This window comes from Xyrauchen texanus, chromosome 7, assembly GCF_025860055.1.
Source record: "Xyrauchen texanus isolate HMW12.3.18 chromosome 7, RBS_HiC_50CHRs, whole genome shotgun sequence".
Classification (NCBI taxonomy): Eukaryota; Metazoa; Chordata; class Actinopteri; order Cypriniformes; family Catostomidae; genus Xyrauchen; species Xyrauchen texanus.
This window is the reverse complement of record NC_068282.1, coordinates 29459156-29484745: the sequence shown is the minus strand read 5'-3', so window position 1 is coordinate 29484745 and position 25590 is coordinate 29459156. Positions and strand designations below refer to the sequence as shown.

Genomic DNA, 25590 nt, shown 5'->3' with positions numbered 1-25590 from the left:
AGGACAAGTGATCAGGCAAACACATCTTCTTGACAAAAGATTGTGGAACTATTTTTTTTAGGGTGGAAATAATTACATTGCCTGCCATGGATCTTAAAATGGTGTTGTGTTTCAGTATGATAATTTTAAGGCAGCAATTCCGCTTTATTCATAAACACACATTTTTTAAATCTCACCATTCACACATACTTTGGACAAAATGCACATAGTTGGTCAAATTCTTTGGAGAACCGCCCAAAAAACTGTAATTCTGGTTCTGTTCGCTCAGCCTCACTTTGAAAAGTCTCATTTTATTCCACTATGTGGCAGAAAGCACTAGAAAAAATACTTTGTTTTCTCTATCCCCTTCCATCACAATATACAGATCGAAATGTAGGTGGCACTATAATGCATTTTAGTCCTCACAGAAGCACTCGTCCGTAGACATTCAGTCTAATTTTCAGTTCAAGCACCACCCTTGTTGTTTCATTGAATATCTTAGCCTCTGAGTGGACTAGAAGCTCAATCTTTTGCGGTGATACAATTTTTTAATAATTGTATCATCAATAGTCGAAAACATATTTTCTGATTATTTGTTTTGTATGCTTTTCATTCTGGATGGCATATTTTGTTCTGGACATCTAAGATATAAAATTATAAGATTCAGCAAAGCAAGTCACAGACAAGAGAATATTGCAAATTCTTTTGAGGATTTCCTAAGGTAAGAGCAGAGCGATTTGGGGCTCACAGCAGCAGTTATTGGAACATAAATATATATACCATATTTCAATTTGTGATTCTTTTAAAAATCTTTCGAAATGTGGTATTAGGGCAACACAATTAACTGTACAGCCAGAGAGCTTTCATTTGATTTATGTGCTATGTGAAGGACTTTCATTTTTATATAAATATTTGTACCCCAGTGCTAATATTCATCACAAATATATTTATTTTGTTATTTTAAGTAACATAAATGCAGAAGTGATAGTTATATATATGATAGTTAGATATAGCGTATAGAGTTTAAGGGGGGGGGGGTGGTTAAAGACTAGTTGGACTTCATGTTGTACAGGAGATCGAAGAGATCCCTGTGCATTCTCCTTTTAATGGTACCAACATCAGTCTTTTCCTGGTGGGCATTTAAATTTTTATCTTAAATGTACCTTATTCTTTATAAAAGCAGACCCAAGGCAGAGGTAATGCATTTAAAGGGACTAAAGCTGTGCACGTGTGCTCCTTGTTGGCTTTTTACTGTATGCCAGGCCATGTTTTATCTATTATTATTCATACTCCTCACAGCTGATCATGTCACTAATCAAATACTCTGACCCCTAATTGGTGCTGTTGCATGATATGTGATGAGAGACAAATGTAAGCCTCAGCCCTGGGCGTTTACCATGTTAGAGGCAGTTTATAATCAGAGGCAATCTCTCACCACACTTGTGCACCTGTCGCACATCTTTGAATGAGAAAGCCTGTCTTTCTCTCTCGCACACACATTTCCATCTTTGCTAATGCAGTACCCTTTCAACTGTGTTGCTTTACACATAATAAGTATTTATTCTTATTATCATTGTTATGCTTCCATACACACAGAAGCCATTAAAAATGCATATTGCCGAGTAATTTACTGCACAATACTGCCACCTGGGTGACATAATTCTACTTGGAGAAATTCAAAACATTAACTGAATGCAACACCAGATACAAAATAAAAAGAACGCATTTTATTTATGCCCTTTTACAAATTTAAACACTTTGGCAGAATGCAAAAAATACAAAGAAGAAAATAAAGGCATATGGTTACACTATAATATGTCAGCACTTTAAAGGGGTCATGACATGAGAAACCAAATTTGCCTTGATCTTTTGGTATATAAGAGGTCTTTGTATCATTAAAACGTCCTGCAAGTTTAATATTTTAAGACATCCTCCCCATTCTAAACGAATCATTTATTTAATCAAGCTCAAAATACAGCTCGTTCTGGATTCATGGTTAGAAGTGACGTGACGGTTAGAAGTGACGTACCAGCGTTTGCATATGACCGCCTCCAGCACAAGATAACATACGCTTTAAGCGCCAAGACAACTCACGCTCATTTACGTATCGCCGTCGCCTCACAAGTGTTCAGTCGATGGACAGCGAGCTCTGACAGAGACTACTTGTGCACAGGAAAATTACGATGCCACACAGATGTGCTGTTCCTGGCTGTGGTCAAACAAAACCTCTGAATAAGCTACCGAAAGATCCAGGCGTCAGGGAAAAATGGATGCAGTTTATTTTTTGCGGACGTCCCAGTCACGGCAGTGTTAACTTAAGCGTTTGTTCTGTACATTTTAAGGATGACTGTTTTGAGAACAAATCTCAATATGATGCTGGCTTTGCCAGAAAACTGTTGCTCAAAGATAAGTCCGTGCCGACTATTCTGGGAACAACGACGGCATAAACTGTAAGTAATCTATTTTAAACTTTAAACTACTTTTTAAAGCGCAATTTCATTCATTATGAATAATCACAGTGTTTTTACTTAGTTTACTTGCATATTGTTCTGGCTGGAGGCGTCAATAATTGATACATAGGCACTGGCGTTAGCCAATCATAACAGTGGGCGTTAACACTGAAGTCTTAAATGGAAAACGCCCCCAAAACAGACTGTTTGAATCAGAGGATGAGAAACAGGGTGGGAAAAGGTCATAAATCACTAGATTTTAAAAGTTTTTCTTAAAAAAAAATATATTAATACTATAATTGCACCTAAGGGAACATAATAATACAATAAAAAAAACCCATGTCATGACCCCTTTAATGATAAGAATTACAACAGCCTTCATAGTATACCAATAACAAAACAAACAAAAAAATACTGTGTCCATATGAAATGCTTTGGCATCCACACAATTTTTACCTTTAATACACAGACACAAGACCAAACTGAAAGCCCAAACTCCTTAACCCAAGACAGGCCTACTGTCAAACAGACTCATGTTCTAAAGCTCAACCATTTATGTGGATGTATAATTTAATAATACATTTTAAAACAATAATAATAATAATAAAATAAGGCAAAACACACAACAAAAGCCTGATGATTTGCTTATTTCAAGTAATCAGCCTTAACCTTCTAAAAGCAGGTAAAGTTATATGACTTCCAAAACAATGGTAACACAGAGGTGAAGCACTGATTCAGTGGTATTTGTTTATAATAGGGGAGTGTGACAAGCAATCTGTACAGACAGAAGACATGCTGATCTCAATACATGAAATGAGTCACCTCCCACAAGGCAAGATCAGATCATCTGTGTGTGTGTATATGATTTTAACTTTTTTTCTTTCAATTTACATAAAATATAAACAACTACAGCATACAATGGAAGACATATTAATATTGCCTAATTTAATATGGTGAATAATCCAAATCCTCTATTATAGTGTATTGTTGAATATTACTTACAAATGACATGATAAAAGCAGCTGGAGAAAAATGTATATAATATAAAAATAGTTTAAGGCAATAGAGATCATGTCTGGAACAAATAAAGACTATATCTGGACTGTCTTACACTCCAGAAGCAAAGTCCAAGTAATTAACAGGTGAATATTCAATTACTGGGTGAATAAAGACCCATTTTATGTGTTGCTTACTAGCTGAAGCTTAAATAACATGTTCACAAGAGTTATATGATGCAGCTCTCTTTATCTACCAATAATCCACTGTCAACAGCTCCCAAAACAGTTTAACGTTTAACAGTGATAAAAACAAAAACAGTTAAATCTACCTGAGATCACATGCATTATAAGGCTTCTACTCTCCCTGTTTTCCAAAAGCTTTACAATTCTTAAGAGTAAATATGGAAAAAAAAAACATTGTACAAACCACTAGCATAAATTATTAAATGCACTGTATGCTTTCCTATCACAGGTACTTCAATAAACCCTTGCAAAGTCCTATATAAACAATGAAAAGTAAAATAAAGGAGTGTTGAAATTTCCAGTGCAAATTCGAATACTGAAATTTCCAGTGCAAAACATTTTGTACAGTACTTGACCTGTAAAAGCATAATGGGTTATGAAAAGCAAATGTCAGTCATAAGCAGTGAAAACATACAATGAAAATGCCATACCTCCCACTGCCTGTAAATAAATGCATCTTTGGTTGCTTAAATAATAAAAAAAGGTTCCTACAAATTTAAGATAATCAGTTTTAAATTTGTATATTTTACCTGACTACTTGTTTTTCATAATAAACAATGTAAGGCATTAAAAGGTGTTCATCCCTAAATATATCAAACTTTTATGCATAAAAGGCCTGTAAGTATGTTTACAACTCTAAACATGAAATTGCACAATACACACTACAGGATGGAACACTTGGGAGTGTTGTCTGTTTAGGAGTCAGTTTTAAACATTTGACATTAAAGCAAACCATTGGAAAATCACTCTTCTTGCATTTGTTCCCTGATGTCTGAAGGCAGCGTCTCATACAGCACATCTTCTACCACAAGTCCACTCTGCTTTAAGGTACGGCAACAGCCAAGCTCGGCTGGCAAGACCTCAAAGTGATTACCCTTTAACTCCAAGTGAGACAGTACACTTAGGTAAGAAATCTTTGGTGAGAGGACAGACAGTGTGTTTCTGCCAAGCTTCAGAGTTTTCAGCTTCTTACAGAAGAAGAGTTCATCTGGAATATTTTCAAGTTTGTTACAACTAACAGAGAAGTATTGAAGGCTCTGGAGAACGCCGATCTCTGGTGGGATAAAACGGATGTCATTGTTGGAAAGGTCGAGGTAGCGCAGTTTGGTGCAGAGGAACAAGTGGGAAGGCAGGATTTCGATCTTGTTGTGGCTGAAGTGGAGCCGCTCCAAGCTGCTGAGTTTTTTTATGTGTTCAGGAATAAAAGTGATGGAATTGTGCCAAAGCTTCAGACAAGTCAGCTTACGGAGGTGCTGAAAGCTGACAATCTCTTCAATGGAGCGTAGATTGTTCTCCTTCAGGTCCAATGTCTGCAGATTAGTAAGGCTGAAAATGCCATGTGGTATGCGTTCCAGGTCACAATGCACCAACTCAAGTTCTACAAGATTCACCATCTTTTTAAGGTTGTTTAGCATGACGAGCTTGGTGCCATCATTGCAAATACAGAGACGCTGTAGATGGCTGGCCACATCCACAATAGACTGAGGGATCTTGCTGAAGTTGCTCTTGAGTGTCAGGGTCTTTAGTGCCTTGAGCTCTCGTAGAGAGTCTAGGGTTATATTCTTTGATGCATCAGAACACAAAGAGCCAATCAAATGGAGTTCTTCCAAGTTTCGCAACACATACAACCACTGTGGAAGTTCACGGAAGTCATCAAACTTCACTCGCAACACCTTCAAGTTCTCCTTGAGGAACGATGTGGCTGTGTTGTGGATCTTGAGCGAGCACTGGTAAAGTGAAAGCTCCTGGAGATCCTCCAGCTGGGCAATTGATGCGGGTATGGTAACATTATTAATGATCTCGAGCTTCAAAGACTGCAGCTCTGTCACCTCAAAGATGGTATCTGGAAGACCAGAGAGCATGAAGAGCTGAAGTTCCAGCCTGTTATTACTATTGGTCTGCAGCTTCTGCCGAAGCTTGTCAGCTGTCCACTCATGGTTGAGATTAAGCTGTTTAAGCTTATTTTCACTGACCTCTGACAGAAATACAGCAAACCTCTTGGAGTAAAGGGGATCATACTGATCAATCATGTGTAACATGAAAGCAAAGTCATTCTTCACATCTGGGATGTCATCAATTCCAGTTTCTTGCCTTACATATTCAAAAGAGTATTCCTTCAGAGAACGATAGAACAACCAGTAGGATGTATAAAGACACGTCAATCCATAAACAATAACAAAACACAAATAACAGTAGGAGAGCTTAGAGAACAAGTGGGCCATAGTATGATTGCAATAGAAGTGCCGATAACCTGTCATGTCCTCTATGTCCACAGTACATCTAACAGTAAACCGAACCTTTGACACCAGAGCACTGTTGTAAGCAATTATAAGGATAAACTTGAGCACTTTCACGACAGTCTGACGGACATACATTACATATAATATATCACCCTCCTCCACATGCAGGCGGAATTTCTTAACCTTTTCAAATAAGGCCTTGGCTTGCTCTCCCGCCTTCTTGTCAAGGACACTGGCTGCTGGCTTGTCCACAACAATTTTTTCAGGAATGGATCTGAGAGATGGAGTCTTCTCTAGGTTGCTCTCACCAATTGGAGCATCAAGGTTTGACCTACTGGCACTGTTCTTTTTGTTGTCCTTCTCTTCAGGATTCTCCCCCGATACCTCTGACAGAGCTCTTGTAGTCCAAGGAGAGTCAAAACACTTGCCCAGTATGGATATAAAGTGCTCAATTTTGGAGCTGGAGCCAGGAAACTTAAACCAGAAATTGCTGCACACCATGAAAATTAGGGTATGTATGAGAACCAGGTATGGGAAATACTTGGCATACCAATGAAGAGCCTTTTCGTAGCACATTTGGTTTATGTAGCTATACTGCTGAATATCCAAGTTTGTCTTCAGTCCTTTCAGCTCACGCACCACAGGCACTGAGGATACAGGTGATGAGGGAACAGGTGTGCTCATCAGCTCTGTCTGATTTGAGAATGACCGTTGAGGAAGGCATATGATTTTGTTTTGCATTACCTGAAAAGACAAGAGTGTAGCTATCAACATCAACAAATAAAATCAAGACATACCAAGGCTTTGTCCAAGTCTTGTTATTCAAATTACCTTTAAGGAATAGTTCACCCAAAAAATAAAAAATAGAAAAATCAATTAAAAAAACATTACTCCCCCTCTTACACGAGCTATAATTTTTTCTCTGGAATAAACAAGACATTTTGAAGACTTTTCACACAGCTCTTCTCCGTACAACAGCAGCTTATTGTCGCAACAGTTGTCAGGCTCCAAAAAAGTTGGAAAAAAGTCCATACTGTACATCTTGTGTGCTATACTCAAAGTCTTCAAAAGCCATACAAAAATCTTGTGAGGAACAGTATGAAATTCAATTTATGATAATTATCCACTTGCCAAAGCTCTGAAATCTCATTCATGAATGTGTTAATATTCAACAATGTCACTGACACCAAAACAGCATTGGTTCTCACGTGACATAACACAACACACCATGCCAGTTTAAATACAGAATGGAGAATGAGATTTGACAGCTGCAGCAGACGGTCCATGAATAACAACTAAAATTTCGGTCTGCTCCTGACAAAGATATCTTATGGCACAAAAATAAATGGGTATAATGTTTGCAAGCTGCCTGTATAATTATTATACTGTATAATATTTGAGGCATTGTAAATTGGAAAAATGTATAAATAATTTGTCTGCCTTCAGTCCAATTTTCAGAAATACTGTATCCAATAAAGGAATTTTAAATAGAAATTATCTCGTGTTCCACAAAAAAAAAAGGACATGAAAGCTGACAATTTTTTTTTAAATAATTTTCATTTTTATTTGACTGTTCTTTTAATATGCAAGTGTTTTTCCAAGTGTGAATCTTTTACACAATTCTCCAAACACCTGAGGCACAACGGAGGGAAAATACATAAACCCAAGGGCTTTACAACAATTTTACATAAAAAGATGTCTTTAAAACCTAACAGAAGCCTCTGCCAACCGGTTGCTTCGATAAAGTACAAAAAGAAAGCTCAAGCAGTAAGCGGTTATGTATCATGGCCAGCGCCGTTTTTTAAATTTGTTTTTATCACAAGCCATGTCCGAAATCACGCAGTCAATCCCTCGGTAACTATTTCCTATGTAGTGGATGTCAGTGAGTGCACTATATCAGCAAGAATTGAACAAAACAAGTGAGCAAAGAGATGACCATGTGTGCATAGTGCCCTCATGAGACTACAATATTGAACTAAAGTTATTAATAACATAACATCCATTGATTAGACGGATGTTACCTGAATGTGATAAACTGAATATTTTCATCCTCCAAATTATTTCCACTGTCCGCAGTCTTGATTTAACAATAATATCACCTCAGTGAATTAGTGAAGAAATTACTTGGCATTAAAAGGCAAAATAAAAATCAACAGTCAACAGAGCATTCACCAATAGTAGAGCATTCACAAGCTGTAATGTTAGCAAGAAAAGCCATCATATTTGGTTGTTATATGGTGACGAGTGACGACACGTACTTTCCACCGGAGGGTCCATAAAAATCAGACCGGGAAGTGCTAACGGTAGTCATACATTCAGTGTGCATTAGCCAATATAAAAAATAAATAAATAAAACATTAACCTAGCATGCCAGTTTAATTTTTGTCTCTATACCTCTCTGCGCGCCTGTGTCGGGTCTTTGATAGAAAGGGATACCCCCAGACAAGTGACAGCGAGAAAAAGGCACTTTAGGATGAAAATGTAAAAAAAAAAAAACGTAACTCAGAACGAACACTTTGAGGTTCGCATTTAATATCTTTGAAAATGTCTGTTTGTATCTTACCTCAGTGAACTTGTTTACATTCAGCTGATCCGTCCACCACTGAAGTTTGTTAGAAGTGTACCATTTGATATTGATAAACATAACTCGCTCTGGCTTTTTAAAGGTCATATAGTAATTTAGGGCTAATTTAAAAAGTTTTACACAATAACGAATTAATTGTTTTTTGTGAAGAGTGATTGGAATGGTGTACACGCACATGAGTTGAAGACTGTACTCATAATAGTTTACTATTTCACTAAACGGCAAAGAAAACCCTTGCGCTTGTAACGGTGGCCACACGCTCATTGGCTGCCGCCTATGTAGACATGCTTGGCTTTGCTTAGAACGGTGTTGTTTGGTGATGTGAAGAGCGAAAAGAACGTAATGGAACATATTATAATTGTGCTTTAGCAGGAGACAACTGGAGATTCAGTGGCTGTACTGCTGAAGAAACGAAAATGGTCTGAAGACAGAAAGCCTGCAAAGGCAAAAAACGATAGTAAACATCAGTACGGCATACACAAAAGGTGGAAAGATCTGATGACAAAATAAAACCTTAGTGATGCTGATGTTGCTTCTTTTTGTTGGACAGGTAAGGAATTTTTAATTGTTTAGACCATGCACTCTCTAAAATAGTGTCAGTGGAATTTAGAGAAAACTCATACAGTTTTCAGCTGCGTTATCACAGCTATAGTAAGGGTTGTCAATTTTTTTTAAATAGCATACGACTTAATTTGTTTATCAAAGTATCTTGGCACAGCGATTATTGTGGATTTTGTGTAAACCAAGTTAGTCAAATACAGTATTCTTGGACAGGCTAAATTTGATCATCAAAAAATTTCTAATCTGTCCTTTAACATAAAGGAACCTCGCTATATAATTGAGGTTTATTTCACTCCAAGTAGTTCTCTAATAAGGTAAAACAGTCTTTAGAAATAACGTGAAACATAGACAGTCTTCAAACATTAGTGATGAGGGATAATATAATCAGTCCATGACTGTAGTTGTCTGTTCACTTAAATTCTAACATTTGTTTGATGAGAACAGACCAAATATGTTACTTCTTTTTCACTGTACGCCTTGTCATTGCAGCCTCTAGGCACCATCATAATTTCAGTTTGATTACACTTCCTAGCGTCTGACGCATGCGCAGAGCACTAGCAAGTGTAATCAAGTTTCAAATTGTGACCGCCAAGGAGATGGAGGAGTTATATTTTGTTCTGTTCTCACCCTAAACCAACAGGATTGTACACAGACTAAATTTACATGGATACCAGAAATTGGCATATTGCGTATTGTGAGAAAGCAGTGTTGTGGTTTATATGCACCGTATAAGCGCCGGTCAGCAAGCAGTTCTCTCCACATCAACGTAATTTCCCCTTTACGCTTGTGTTAATAACAAACATGGTATCCGAGGAAGACTTCACTATTTTATTCACGGTTGCTTTGCTTTATTTCCAGATATTCCAGAGTTGTTGCTGTATTTGTTTATATGTTTCTGTCGCAACCTGCAGCAGAATTTCGCATCAATAGAGGGATTTCCCTCTAATGTATGAGTGCATATACATTTACAGTGGTGTTTATACTGTAAATAGGTTGATATTTTATAGTGGTGTATAGTTTTAAGTGTGCTTTTCTCACTGTACTCCCAGAAATGTTTGGTTGACTTCTTGTTGGACTCCATCCTATGACATTTGTTCTCTGGTCTGTTCCACACACATGCGCACTCCTTAAAACCCTGTAAGAATGCTGCTTATGTGTTCACATGGCCAAATAAGCAGCTTTCCTCAGGAGAAATCTAGGCGTGTCGTGATTCTGCACACCCGGCCCCTAATCAGTCTAATTAGCCCTCGAGAGGGATAAGGGCCGACCGAAGATAGCAGAGCGACAGCGAGTGAGATTTACGGACAGCTGTCCGACACCTGTGTGTGTTTGTCTGTTTGTCACCTGTGTGTTGAGTTTTATATAAAAATATTATTTATATTGTCAAGCTGGTTCTCGCCTCATCCTTTCCATTAATCCCTTTACACTGGTGCCAAAACCTGGGAAGGAGGAGGGATGCGGCATAGTAGAGTCCTTGCCACTACCATCCACCCCAAAGGTGCAGCCGCGGCCATCTGCCGGGGGACAGAGGAGCCTGAGAGAGGACGAACGGCTGCAGACTGTGAAGGGACCAGGGGCTCCTAGCCGACTGCCTGGAGTGGTCAGCGCTGCTGCCAGGGGCGGGGGGAAACCCTTACCAGCTGTTAAACGTGGCACGGTCATGACGACTGCCGACCGCGAATGGGGAGGTGCTCCCGGCTGACCGCCTGGAGTGGGAGAACCGCTGCCAGGGGCAGGGGAGACCCCTTCTGTTTCCTGAGAACGCGGCGGGGCGTTCCGTCCGCCAGGGGCTGGAAGACTGCCTCCGATCTGCCTTTGGAGGTGCTGCTGTCATCAAATTAGTGGGTGGAGGAGTGGCCGAGGACCAAGCTACGGCGTATCGGAGAACCAGCTTTTTTTTTCCCTCTCTCCCCCTCTCCTCTCTCTCCCACTGCTGCTCCGTCTTAGCCTTTCCCTCTATTTTTAAAAATGTTTTGTTAATTTGGCACGATCGCCATTACGACATGTAGGTGCCACACTTTTTTTGTTTCCCTCCCCTTGTCCCCTCCCTCATCCAGGTAGACGGGGATGACAGGTGGGGGGGTGTGAGGTGGGGTACGTCATTCCGTGGGCTCCCCGGCCTAAGAGAATGAGGAAGGAATGTGGCAGGGCTGAGGGTGGGGCCAGGTCATGATTCCACATACCCAGCCCATAATAAGGCTAATTAGCCATCGAGAAGGATAAGGGCCGACCGAAGTCGACACCTGTGTGTGTGTTTGTCTTTTTGGTTGAGTTTTATATTAAACTATTATTTATATTGTCAAACCGGTTCTTGCCTACTCTCTTCCATTAATCCCTTTACACCCGCTTTCTCTTAATCCCTTAAGCATCCCTTAACGTAAGGAAAATCACGTTCTCTTACTATGACATTTCAGAATGCCGTTTTCTGCAAAAATCCTGGAATAAACTGCATTCTTAAGTGCATGTAAACGTGGTCATTGATTAAACCCATGGAGTCTTGTGTATTTTATGCTGACCTTTTCTCCTTTTGGGAGCTCTGGAGTCACATATTTAGAGATATTCTCCTAAAAAAAATTTTTGTTCAGAAGAAGAAAGTAATACAATTCTTAAAGTCAAACAAAATTTTAACACAGCCATGGCTCTGTAAAAGGACAAAAACAAAGTGGATCGGACCAATCCTAACAACACTACTCCAGCCAATCAGCAACAGGTGGTGGTACTTGCACGTGCACAGGATGGGGGGTGGGGGCAGAGCGAGAGGGAAATTCATTAGAAGAGCAATGGCAAATCTGAATGATGTGGACTTTCTAAACTCCAAGGAGGACAAATGGCCAAGAAACAGACAAAGAGAAAAAGATCAGACAAAAAAAAAAAACTAAAAACTAAGGATTATGAGTCGCATTAACATCTACAAGACTTTTCAGCAGTGGAGAGACCTCCGAGAGGTAAAAGGCTTGAAAATGGATGCAGAAGTTGCTCTTTTTCTTCTCAATAGGTGGGTAACTTAAATTTTGCTATGTTTCACAGAACCCATATATGCTCTTGTTGTGATGTTAGATTTAGTAGCAGGAGAGGTGCGAGTGTCTGAAGCTGGTGTGCGTAAAACCATCTTGTCTTCTATGCAGCAGCAACTTACTGAATTTGGGGGCCAGTGCTTCCAAAGGAGCACTGATGGGAGTGGTGTGGTTTGGTAGTTGAGCTTGCTATCAACAGTGTTTCTCAGGAATCGCTGAGTGTATCTTTAAGTCATTAGGCACACTGAAATGTTTGGGAATAGCAATGGTGGTGTAGTGGCTTCAATTATGACATCATCAGCAATCCAGTTCTATATTATAGATCAGTGCTGTAAACTCCGACACCCAAAATAGTGCACTATATAGTGGATAGGGAGCGATTTCGGACACAGCTACAGACTTCTAAGCAAAGTGAAAGTCAGGTTTATTAGCATTTATTGTGTGTAATATTAGTTATTACACACAATACAGATGAATAAAATGAAATGAGATTTTTTCAAAAAAACTACAGCACAACATTTAACATAAATCCAGACAAAATGATCTATATCTGCCAAGCAGTACAGTGAATTACAACATCTACAACTGTAAAATAAAAATAAAAATGGGCCTTAATGAGACAGTATATACACAATTCATGATAGATAAATGCATAATCTTAGCATTACATCACCTTTAATATTCATGAGCCAAGCTGATAACATTTATTTTCAGGTAATTCCAAAGCCCCAGCATAAACCTCAAATCTCTGTTGAATCTAAAATAGAGTAAATGAGACATTTTTTGCACGGTGTTACATCTCACTCCACTGTTACATTGCCTGGATCAGTGTAACATTATCTCATAGGAGGAGCATCTCTTTAGAGATTACTATTCCGGTACTCTGACATCAGTGTTGTGACTTAGACAGGAAATGAGAGATCATTACACTGGTCAGTGGAACTCAAGAGGGAGACACATTTTCCTCTGCATTAACAGGAAACTGTGCGTTAATATTTATTAAGAACACACCAACTCCAAAAACACTATAGAAAGCAAGTTTTGTACCTTCCCCCATTATCCTGTGAAACCGTTTTAGTTTGTCTGGTAATTACCATGTGGTTTGTGTGCATGCTTAGGCTCACTCTGGAAATGTAATGAGCTATCAGCTAAAGAGAGAGGGAAAGAGAACTATGAGGCCTCTACAGAGCACTCTAGTATGGCCGAGCACAACAGTCTGACTGCTGAGTAAGGAAGAATCAGCAGCTCTGTACATGGTTCACGGCATCTCAGTGGTAAAATGGATGTAAGGCGCAGTAGCCCCAAGTGGCTAATAAAATGTGCATTATGCACAAAATGGCCACTTAAAGTGCCCCCAGTTAAACATGGCCTTTTAGCAAAGAAGAGAGTGTTTATCCCTTTCTCAGAACCAAGGGACTGTGCAATGATTTCAGTAAAATTAATTAGGGCAATTATTACTGCCTTCACTGGGATCATCAAGAACATCTAGTCACAATTTACAAATTGCAATACATTATACAAATGTGACATTCTTTGATGCACACCTCCAGGGAGAGTGGGGGATATTCCCACCCTAAAAATGAGTTCCTGTTAAAGTAATTTGTTGAAACTAAAAATAATCAGGATCAACTACAGGAATTTGAACTGAAGGTCAACTATGCTGCTTGAAGCTCCACCCACTAATTTATGAGGCCAAGTATAGAAAGGAGCAATTGCGTGTTTATAGAAGGGCCAGCCATGAAGAGGAGGTGTAATTGTTTCGTGTAGGGTGACTGTAATTTAGCTTCTTTTCCGTTAACAAACTCCCACTTCTTTATTTAGTATGCACCACCCAACAGTGGGTGGTTCATTCAAAGAGAAGGCCGTGGAAATCCATTTATGTTGTGAAGTCATTATTCCGTTGTTGTTGATCAAGGAAGACTATGTGTTTTGTCTTTTAATTAGCCTTAAAAGGTAGTAGTGTTCTTGTGATATTTAGTTCATTTTGCAAGTCCATACAAGGTCTGTAGAAATCTGTGCACTTTCTTTACTGTGGAGCAATGGTAACAACACACTGGAAAAGAAGTGTAATATTTACCTGCAGAGTGCACCCAAATACACCAATCATGAGCATGACCACGGAGAGGTAGTCTGTGAATACATCCCACCATGGCTTCAGAACCCGGAACGCTGGTTGCTGTTCCGTGAACTGCCTGAATTCTGTCACTGGAATCATGCTCCTGTAAAGACACAATGAGCAATAAAGAATTTTAAACTATGAATTATTCAGAATACAGCATGATACACAGACCAATACAGTTTTTTTTATTTATACATTTAAACATGACCTGCTGAAATTGGGTATTACTATTAATCAACACTAAAGACAGCTGATATACTAAATATATCCTTCTGGATATTTAAAATACTTACTGGAATGACACCCTACAATCACAATTGTGTGCAACACAAATACAGGATTTTTTTATTTAGCTGTAGTTATTCTCTTATTTCTTTTTAAAACAAGTTATTCGCTGTTTCACTATATATTAACAAAACAGGCCTAAGCCCTCAAATAGTCTTTCTTTGCAAAGGAGCAGCATATTTGTCTTTTTTCTGTATTAGAAAAATTACATTTGCAAATCATGGTGTGACACTTTATACCACTAAGCTATCCAAAGATCACCATGTTATATCTGGTAATAATTGAATATCTACTGGTAAGGTATGTTTACCTTTTACTGGGATATCAATACAAGTAAGTTGCTATGATAAATTTCAATTTGAATTCATGAATACTAAAAGACACTCTGGATAAGAACGTAGGTCATCATAAAAGCACCAAGACAACACTGTCATAAAGAAACTGTGGTTTGACTCATGTGTTATAGAACAATACCTGGCCCAAAAAAAAAGTTGGATACTCGAATATTTCATTGGACTGCCTTTAGCTTTTATTATGGCATGCATTCGTTGTGGCATTGTTGACAACATTAAGCAATGTCACAACATTTATTTCCATCCAGAGGAATTTTTGCCCAAGATCTTGTATTGATGATGGGAGAGTCAAACCACTCCATAAAATGGAGGGCGGGGCCGGACGGAATGACGGACCCCAGTCAGCCTGATGAGGCTAGCGAGGGATAAAGGCAACAGGAGACAAAGATTTATGGGCAGCTGCCATATATGTTTTTTTATTTAATTAAATATTATTTATATTGTTAAGCCGGTTCTTGCCACCTCCTTTCCCTTGTACCCCCCTTACAATTGGATAACCTGTTCATTCAGTACATTCAGGTAGTCAGCTAACTTCATTTTTTTTGCATATTGCTGCATAATGTTGCGAAGCCTAGACCTGACCAATTGAAGCAACCCTTGATCATAACATTGTCTCCAGAGGCTTGTACAGTGGGCACCATGCATGACGGGTGCATCGCTTCATGTGCTTCCCTTCTTACCCTGACGTGCGCATCGCTTTGGAATAGGCTAAATCTGGACTCATTAGACCACATGCCCTTTTCCATTGCTCCACATTCCAATCTTTATGCTCCCTAGCAAACTGAAGTGATTTTTTTCTGATTAGCATCACTAACAAGTGGCTTTCTTGTGGCATACAGCTGTTAAGTCCCAATCCTGTAAGTTCTCGTAACATCGTGCTTGTGAAAATGCTTTTACTTTCACTATTAAACATATCCATGAGTTGTACTGTTGATTTTTTACAACATGACCAAGCGTTTTAGTGATTTCTGATCATGATCATTCAAGATTTTTTTCCAACCACATTTTTTCCATGAAGCTGTCAGTTCACCACTATCCTCCCAGGGTTTAATAATGTGTTGGACAGTTCTTAACCCAATTCCTGTGATTGCAGCAATCTCCTTAGTTGTTTTTGTTGCTTCAATAATTTGCCCCTTCTGAAACACATCTTTTCCATGACCACAAGATAGGTCTTCTGACATGGTTGTTTAAAAAAATTAGAAGCTGGGGCTTGGGTAGCTCAGCGAGTATTGACGCTGACTACCACCCCTGGAGTCGCGAGTTTGAATCCAGGGTCTGCTGAGTGACTCCAGTCAGTTCTCCTAATCAACCAAATTGGCCCGGTTCCTAAGGAGCGGTAGAGTCACATGGAGTAACCTCCTGGTGGTCGCAATTTAGTGGTTCTCGCTCTCAATGGGGCACATGGTAAGTTGTGCGTGGATCGTGGAGAGTAGCATGAGCCTCCACATGTTGTGAGTCTCTGCGGTGTCATGCACAGAATTCCAAACAATTGGGGAGAGAGAAAAAAAAAAAAAAAAAAAAAAAAGAGAAGCTACACACTGCATCTGTTAAAAGAATTCCTGCCAGCTTATACATATTAATCACTACAATAATCATCCAATCATAGGCTCTTAAGTATCTGCTTATTTAAATCCAAATGGCAACTTTTTTTTTTGGCCAGGCAGTGTAGTTACAATTAAATACACCACCATTAGTTGAAGTTTGACGTACTATGCAGCTCTTCCATTCAAATACAGGGTGTCCTCTGGGCTTGTTATCTCTTTTAAGCTGCACCTCTTTCATGAAATCATGCACAATGCATATTCCACTGATCTTATTAATTATTAAGCCCTTGAATTATTGGCCTCACTTTGCAGCAGTCATTAAAAAAAATAAGAGGAACCTGTTTGTTGATCCTTAAAAGCCTGCACAGATGGAGAGCACTCCACAAAGGAAGGGTTAGTACTATACCAAACAGAACGCACTTCAACATCATCTATCAATGCCAAAAGAGCCGCTGTTACCATCACACAAGGCTAATAAACAAGAGTTGTACCTAGGACTCAAGATGGCGCCGAGTATGGCTGCTGCGTTGCGAGCTCCGTTACAACACTGCGGTTTATTGTTTGTTTTGTTTACAGTTCTTTGTTTTTTTGTCTTGGATGTTGTCTGCCTTATTGTTTACGACAGACAAACGCTTTTGGACATTAGTTCTACAATCACACATCGAAAACCGGACTTCAAATTCCTTAATGCCGACCCGCTGTTTACAAACACGCCGGCGGAGCCCTTTGTCTGTGCTGCTCGGCCGCTGAAGCGCAGAAGGAAAAGAGGAAAACGAGCGGCGTTCTCATCAGAGTAAGACGTCGTGCAAATCGACCCCGCTACCCAGTATACTACTGGCAAATGTTCAGTCTCTGGACAACAAACTCTGCGAGCTGAGGCGCGGATCTCTTTCCAACGAGAGCGAGGGACTGCTGCGTTATGTGCCTTACAGAAACCTGGCTGTCTCACGGAGATTCCAGACTCGGCCATCGAAATCACGGGCTTTTCCGTGCACCGAGCGGACAGAGCGAAAGACCTCTCTGGTAAAAGCAGAGGTGGTGGTGTATGTTTTATGATCAACAAATCATGGTGTGATCAGAGGAACGTACATTTCATCAAGTCTTTTTGCTCTCCTGATCTGGAATATCTCATGCTTCTGTGTCGACCATTCTGGCTGCCGAGGGAATTCACAGCGGTTATCATCACAGCTGTGTACATCCCCCGCAAGTCGACACAGACCGGGCACTCAGGGAACTGTATGGGTGTATAAGTGAGCAGGAAACCGCGCACCCTGAGGCTGCGTTCATTGTTGCCGGGGACTTTAACAAAGCCAACTTCAAAGCAATCGCCCCAAAATACCACCAACACATAAAGTTCAACACACGAGGGGACCGGGTTTTGGATCATTGTTACTCTCCCTTCCGGAAGGCTACAAATCCCTCCCCGCCCCCATTTGGCAAATCGGACCATTCTTCCGTTCTGCTTCTGCCCGCTTACAGGCAGAAACTGAAACAGGAAGCACCCACCCTCAGAACGATCCAGTGCTGGTCGGACCAATCAGACTCTGCGCTACAAGACTGTTTTGATCACGCGGACTGGGAGATGTTCGGTCCGCCTCTGATGACGACATCGAGGTTTACGCTGACAGCGTAGCGTGTTTCATCAGGAAGTGCGTGAGGACGTTGTTCCGACCAAAACTATACTGGATATACCCCAACCAGAAACCATGGGTTAACGGCGATGTTAGCGCGGCACTCACTGCGCGGACCTCCGCTTTAATTCTCCTAACACGGAGGAGCGTAAACAAGCCAGTTATGCCCTCCGTAACACTATCAGTGCAGCTAAGCGCCAGTACAGGCACAAACTTGAAAGTCAGTTCAACACCACTGACTCCAGAAGTATGTGGCAGGAATTAACACAATCACGGACTACAAGCGGAATAAAGTCTCCGCCATGAACACCGCTGCATCTCTCCCGGACGAACTTAATACATTTTATGCTCGTTTTGAGGACAGTAACACCGCCCTCGCGGAGAGTGCACTCGCGACTGACGCTACAGAGGTTGATTCACTCTCCGTCTCTGTTGTGGATGTAACCCGATCATTCCGACGGGTGAACATCCGTAAAGCCGCGGGTCCAGACGGCATTCCGGGCCGCGTCATCAGAGCGTCGCGCGAATCAACTGGCTGGTGTTTTTACGGACATTTTCAATCTGTCCCTCTCCCTGTCTGTAGTCCCCACATGCTTCAAAACATCAACCATTGTGCCTGTACCGAAGCAAGCTATAATCACATGCTTAAATGACTGGCGTCCTGTTGCTCTGACCCCCATCATCAGCAAATGCTTCGAGAGGTTAATCAGAGATCACATCTGCTCTGTTCTGCCCCCTCTTTGGACCCATTGCAGTTTGCCTACCGCAACAACCGCTCCACTGATGATGCCATTGCATCTACAATACACACTGCTCTCTCCCACCTGGAAAAATGGAACACATATGTGAGAATGCTGTTTGTAGACTACAGCTCAGCATTCAACACCATAGTGCCCTCCAAGCTTGATGAGAAACTCCGGGCTCTGGGCTTAAACAGCTCGCTGTGCAGCTGGATCCTGGATTTCCTGTCAGGCAGACGTCAGGTGGTTAGAATGGGCAGCAACACCTCCTCATCACTGACCCTCAACACTGGAGCCCCGCAGGGCTGTGTTCTCAGCCCACTCCTGTATTCCCTGTACACACATGACTGTGTGGCAACACATAGCTCCAATGCCATCATTAAGTTTGCTGACGATACGACGGTGGTAGGTCTGATCACTGACAATGATGAAAGAGCCTACAGAGAGGAGGTGCACACTCTGACACGCTGGTGTCAGGAGCACAACCTCTCCCTCAACGTCAGTAAAACCAAGGAGCTTGTTGTGGACTTCAGGAAGAAAGACGGAGAACACAGCCCCATCACCATCAATGGAGCACCGGTGGAGAGAGTCAGCAGCTTCAAGTTCCTCGGTGTCCACATTACTGAGGAACTCACATGGTCCGGTCCACACTGAGGCCGTTGTGAAGAAGGCTCACCAGCGCCTCTTCTTCCTGAGACGGCTGAGGAAGTTTGGAATGAACCACCACATCCTCACACGGTTCTACACCAGCACTGTAGAGAGCATCCTGACTGGCTGCATCACCGCCTGGTACGGCAATAGCACCGCAGCACAACTGCAAAGCCCTGCAAAGGGTGGTGCGAACTGCCAGGAACATCATCGGAGGTGAGCTTCCTCCCTCCAGGACATATACACCAGGCGTGTGTGAAAAAAGCTCGGAGGATCATCAGAGACTCCAGTCACCCAAGTCATGGGCTGTTCTCACTGCTACCATCAGGCAGGCGGTATCGCAGCATCAGGACCCGCACCAGCCGAGTACATGATAGCTTTTTCCCCAAGCAATCAGACTGTTGAACTCTTGATCTATCAGGATCAATAATTAGCACTGCACTTTATTCAGCTATAATCTCACACTGGACTGTCAACATATTCTCCTCAATATAACTGCTATATATATATATATATACACATATATATTTCATATACTCCCACTTATTGTATTGTATTGTATATTCTGTTCTATATTCTGCATTGTATATAATTATTGTGTTGTGTAAGTATGTGTACATCTGATTTGTAAATTGTTTTGTGTAAGTATGTGTACATTTGATATGTAAATTGTTTTGTGTAAGTATGTTGTTTATTGTAATTGGTATATGTCTCGTCACTGTCATGACTGCTATGTTGCTCGGAACTGCAAACAAGAATTTCACCTACTGTTGCACTTGTGTACATGGTAGTGTGACAATAAAGTGATTTGATTTTTGATTTGATTTGATTTTGAATTAGTTACCTAGAAATTATTATTACTAATTATTAACTACTTTTGGAAAGCAAACCAAAATAACAATGATTTTAAACTCTTAAACTTTATAAAGAAATGTAAGCTTCATATATAAATAGGTTTTTGTTTTTATAAAAAGAAAATTAACAAGTCAACTATTATAAGATAAATAAACTGACACAATTTATACTTTTTATTTCAAATCCTTTATTAGAATTAACAAATCAAGCAAATTTACAGTAAAATAAGCAACAGTCAGTTTTAAAAACAGAAAGCCAGAATATTATATTATATAAAAATATTATATTCATAATTTAAGGGATAGTTCACCCTCATGTCATCCCAGATGTGTATGACTTTCTTATGTTGACCACAAATATTTCTCAAAGAATATCTCAGCTCTGTAAGTCCTTTCAATGCAAGTGAATTGTTGCCAGACATTTGAAGCTCCAAAAAAAAAAAAAATCACATAAATGCAGCATAAAAGTAATCCATAAGACTCAAAAAATGGGTTTAATATACGTCTTCTGAAGTGATGCAATCACCTTGGGTGAGAAACAGATCAATATTTAAATAATTTTTCCTATAAATCTTTTACTTTCAGAATGTGAAAGTGATAGTGGAGATTTACAGTAAAAAAAAGGACATAAATGTTTATTTGTTTCTCACCCACACTTATCATATCACTTCTAAAGACAGATTAACCACTTGAGTCATATATATTATTTTTATATTGCTATATTGATTTTTCGATTGCCAACATTCACTTGCATTGTGAAGACCTACAGAGCAGAGAAATTCATCTAAAAAAAATCTTCCGTTCAGCAGAAGAAACAAAGTCATTAACATCTGGGATGGCATGAGGGTGAGTGAATGATGTGAGAATTTTTGTGTGAACTATCCCTTTAAAGGCTTTTATAAACTACAGAGTTGAAAGAATGTCCTGTGTTTTTGTTTATAGAACCAGAGTATGTTTAGAGGTGCAGCTGGTTAAAATTTACATTCCATTATGATGTATGGTCCGATTTTGATCCGCTTGGCAGTGAAGTGTCCATCAGTTGAACCCTACAGAAGTGTTCATTCCGAAGGGCTCTTCAAAGAAGCCATTTATGAGCACTTCAGTTTGGAACAATCCTTTAACATGGCAGCCCTGGTTGTTCTCCCTTCAAAGTGCCCTTCAGAAGCTGAATTATCCCATCTGGAACGTAGGGTAAATTATTCACTCTCGTCAAAAAAACAGATCAACCTGAAATGAAAATGCTTTAATCATTTACTCACCCTCATGTTATTATTCCAGACAAAAGTTTTTTTTTTGTCCATGGATCACAAGATATGTTAGGCAGAATGTTGGCCTCATTCAACATTCAAATTAATTTTTGTTTTCCATACAATGAAATTGAATGGTGACTGTGGCTGTCAGCTGTCAGGGTTAATACAGGAAAGTGTACAATGCAAGTAGCTTATTAATCACAAACTGGTCAGCAAATTAAGCAGACAGACCTGAGCTCATCTGACTGTAAATTCCCAAGTTGTGTTGTACTTCCTGAAAATGTTAAGGGTTCAATGGTGCTTCACTGCTTACATCATAGTAAATATAAACAATCTTGTTAAAACATACTCATTCACCAATCCACTGTTTAACCTTTCATCCAAAAGAAAAAAAGTCAGTAGTCTAACACAAAAGAACCATCTGCATGAGTAAAGTCTGTGTAAAAGTACCATTTGCTACTGTACAAAGCATATGCAACCCCAAACGTGACAAAAAAGAAAACCAGGGGTAAAAGACCTTTGTTGTATATTCAACATGCTTCAACAGGCAGGCTACTTCAGGCAGTGCAAAATATGTGGACATCTGTGAACAGCTGCAGCAGTTCAAGTATCTGGAGAATCTGGATTTCTGTCCGATTTTGTTACAAGATATAGTACTCATAATGGCTTGCATGTACAGGCCATACAAAACTATCTAACACTCACAGGACGAACAAGATAGTATTATGGTCTTTATGAATCAATTCTAAAAGGCTAAAAATCCATTACTTTTCGTATGGCTAAATGCTGCCATTTTTCCAGTGATTAGACATTCCATAACCGATGCTGGCAGACTTTGTAGACAAATCAAATGAGATCTGATAAACAGAAATAAGCACTGTAAGAAGGGATGGAAGTTGTTTGCACATTGATACAGACCAGTTAATCTAATTGCTCTAAGTACTAAACTCAGCTCAATAGAAAGCTGTACCATCTCCTTGAGCAGCTCTTCCTGCCAGGAAATGGGGTGATTCTAATATAGAGCTGTGGAAAACGAAGGGAAGAAAAAAAAAAAAAAAACACCGCACGTCTGAATTACATCCAGTCAACAGGATGAAGAGCTCCGACATCTCACTAAAAACATGCTCACGGAATCCAGTGTTTCATAATGATGTATGCAGCCGATTTCCTCTATTGATAATTACGAAAAATAAACAGGCATGTTGTTTCGCTTTCACAAGAGCAGGCTAGTGGACAAAAATAAATAAAAGACAAATATGCATCCCCTCGTGCAATTTAAATTTTATTCTAAATTCTATCGTTTGATTTAATTCTCACAAGAGACAGACATTTTAAATAGAGAGCAATGTGGGATTCCATAAACAGGCACACAAAACATCACATAAAAACATTCCAAGAACCTTTCATTGACGCACATATTCTTAGAACTATTCATAGACTCTTTGATTGTCATCATTTTTCTTTCGTCCCTTAATGTTTGAGTAAGTTCAACATATTCGCACCTCTTGGAACAATTTGGAACAATACCTGTACCACGTTGCCCTATTTGATGGGGTCTGAAAAGTTAAACCGTGTCCCTAACGCGTTTCAACAACATCCAGCTATTTCGTCATTCAGATAAGATAACTCAACAGGCATAACTGCAACGTTTGATCTCAAAACAGAGACAAGCTAAGGCAAAAGGACCCAGGTTTGACTCACCCTTAAATTGATCTGGGTAGCGTTCTCCGTCTACAGCCGATGATCATAGAGGTTGGTAGCATGTCCTTGCGGTTGCGGCACTTGCGCAGTTCTTCACTCCATCTGCAATAGGCTGAGCTGCCTGGGCGGGGTCTTCAATACATGATTCAAAATGATAGACAATGGCGTTCGCAGATACGCCTTTCTCACTTTCCGTTCGGAATATACGCTTATTTTTATGTGGTGCTACATCTGTCCATGACCCACAAGCACCTCATTGTTAGGAACTCCCGGAGGCATATCATCCACAGCCCCTCCATTTTAACTTTCAAAATAAAACAATTTCCTTTGCGTCACTCTTAGGACAATTATGTTTAAACTTCTTTCAGTTTTTATACTTGATACTGACAATCTATCAAGGCAATGTGTGGAATAACCAGAATAACATTTCCCATATAGAATCTGACATGGCAAACATATTGTTTATAAAGGCTATAATATAGTATAATATTAATATATTTGAGCATACATGTTAAAAATGGGAAATGATACATACACTGGTGGTCAAAAGTTTGGGATAATGTAAAAATTTTGCTCTTATGGAAAGAAATCGGTTCTTTTATTCTCCAAAGTGGCATTCAACTGATCACAATGTATAGTCAGGACATTAATAACGTGAAAATTTACAATTACAATTTTGAAAAAAAAATCAGAACTTAAACTATTTCAAAGAGTTCTCATAAAAGAAAATCCTCCACATGCAGCAATGAAAGCTTTGCAGATCCTTGGCATTCTAGCTGTCAGTTTATCCAGATACTCAGGTGACATTTCACCCCATGCTTCCTGTAGTACTTGTCATATATGTGGCTTGCCATGTCTGTGTTACTTTGCCCACTCTAACCTTTTATTTTAGTTTTTCTGTTTCAAAAGTGGCTTTTTCTTTGCAATTCTTCCCATAAGGCCTGCACCCCTAAGTCTTCAGTAATGTTCTGAGTATACTTCGAGATCAATTGAATGCCACATTGATGAATTCAAGTACTAATTTCCTTCCGAAACAGCAAAATCGGTACCTTATCCCAAACTTTTCCAAACCAGTTTATACGAAAACTGAAACTTTTGTAGTCAAATATTTGTTCTGTATGTCACATTTGTAACTTTTTTTTTTTAATTTTTTATCAGTGAACACCATTTATTAACATATATTTCATATGGGGCTAGGCAGAGGTAGAAAGTAACAAATTACAATTACTCTCGTTACAGTACTTGAGTCAATTTCTCACATTTTTATCAATTTAATGCATCCTTTGTGAAAGGAAGCATAAGTTTCTTTAAAGAACACAAATGTCTTTGTGTTATAAAAATTTAAGTGTATATACTATATATAATATAATTTTCATAAAGTATCTTGTAACATAATTACTTGAGTATTTTTTTGGCAAACTACTTATTTACTCTTACTTGAGTCATAATATTTCTTAGTACTTCTACTTGTACTCAAGTGAATTATTTCTTCAGCAGCAGTACTTTTACTTAAGTAAAAAAAATCACTATTCTTTCCACCACTGGGGCTAGGGGGAGGCATTGGCAGTGAGGAATACTGTGATGAGAATGAGGGCATGGCCGGGCCGTGATGGAGCATGGCCGGCACTGAATCAGCTGATCAGTGCAGTACTTGAGTAAATTTCTCACATTTTCCTGCTTTTAAAAAATATGAATAGGCTAAATAATAGTACTTTTACTTGAGTTGATTAAAAATGAAGTATTCGACTTCACAATTACAAAGTACAAAAAAAATACATCATATTTTTGAGAAGAAAGTTATAAGCACTAAATCTGTTTATAAACTAAATTGCATTGTGTGCTGCACGACGGAAGCCTGCAGGTCATAACATCATGAGCGTAGCAGCTTGTATAAACGGCCGCCAGTGTCCTCTCTTCTCTAGCTTCTAGATTTTCTGCCCTGTCACTAGAAAAGAACTGTAATACGGTAATTTTCTGCATATTTCATTTTATTCAGGTACAAGGAAAACCAGCGGAACACGTTTAACCGTTGATCAAACTTCACTTGTAGACCAGGTTTAAACTGTGTCAAACATTAACACTGTAACACAGACTCAGGGTAAGTTGGGATCCATCAGCAGTTTCTTTATTGAACTCAGAGATAAACAGGCAATGGTCAAGCAGTGGGTAAGCAGGACAATCATAGACAGGCTGAGTGCGTAGTGAGGCAGGCAGAACGTCAGGGCAGGCAGCAAGTGGCAATATGAAGAGGCAGGCAAGAGTTTCAGGTAGGTAGGTAGCAGTCAATCGTAGTCAGAGGGGTAAGCAAGGCCGGTAGTCAGAGGGGTAAGCAAGGCCGGTAGTCAGAGGGGTAAGCAAGGCCGGTTGTCAGAGGGGTAAGCAAGGCCGGTAGTCAG

The 25590-nt window shown here is 39.7% G+C and overlaps 1 protein-coding gene across 1 annotated transcript; it reads right to left on the bottom strand.

Moving 5' to 3' along the window:
• Positions 1 to 2502: 2502 nt before the first annotated feature.
• Positions 2503 to 23289, bottom strand: lrrc8c (leucine rich repeat containing 8 VRAC subunit C). Its single transcript, XM_052129534.1, has 3 exons — positions 23195 to 23289; positions 14147 to 14288; positions 2503 to 6654 (listed from the first exon to the last, which is right to left on the bottom strand). The coding sequence occupies exons 2-3, from the start codon at positions 14282 to 14284 to the stop codon at positions 4414 to 4416; spliced, it is 2379 nt and encodes a 792-aa protein (XP_051985494.1). The 5' UTR covers positions 14285 to 14288; positions 23195 to 23289; the 3' UTR covers positions 2503 to 4413.
• Positions 23290 to 25590: the final 2301 nt, after the last annotated feature.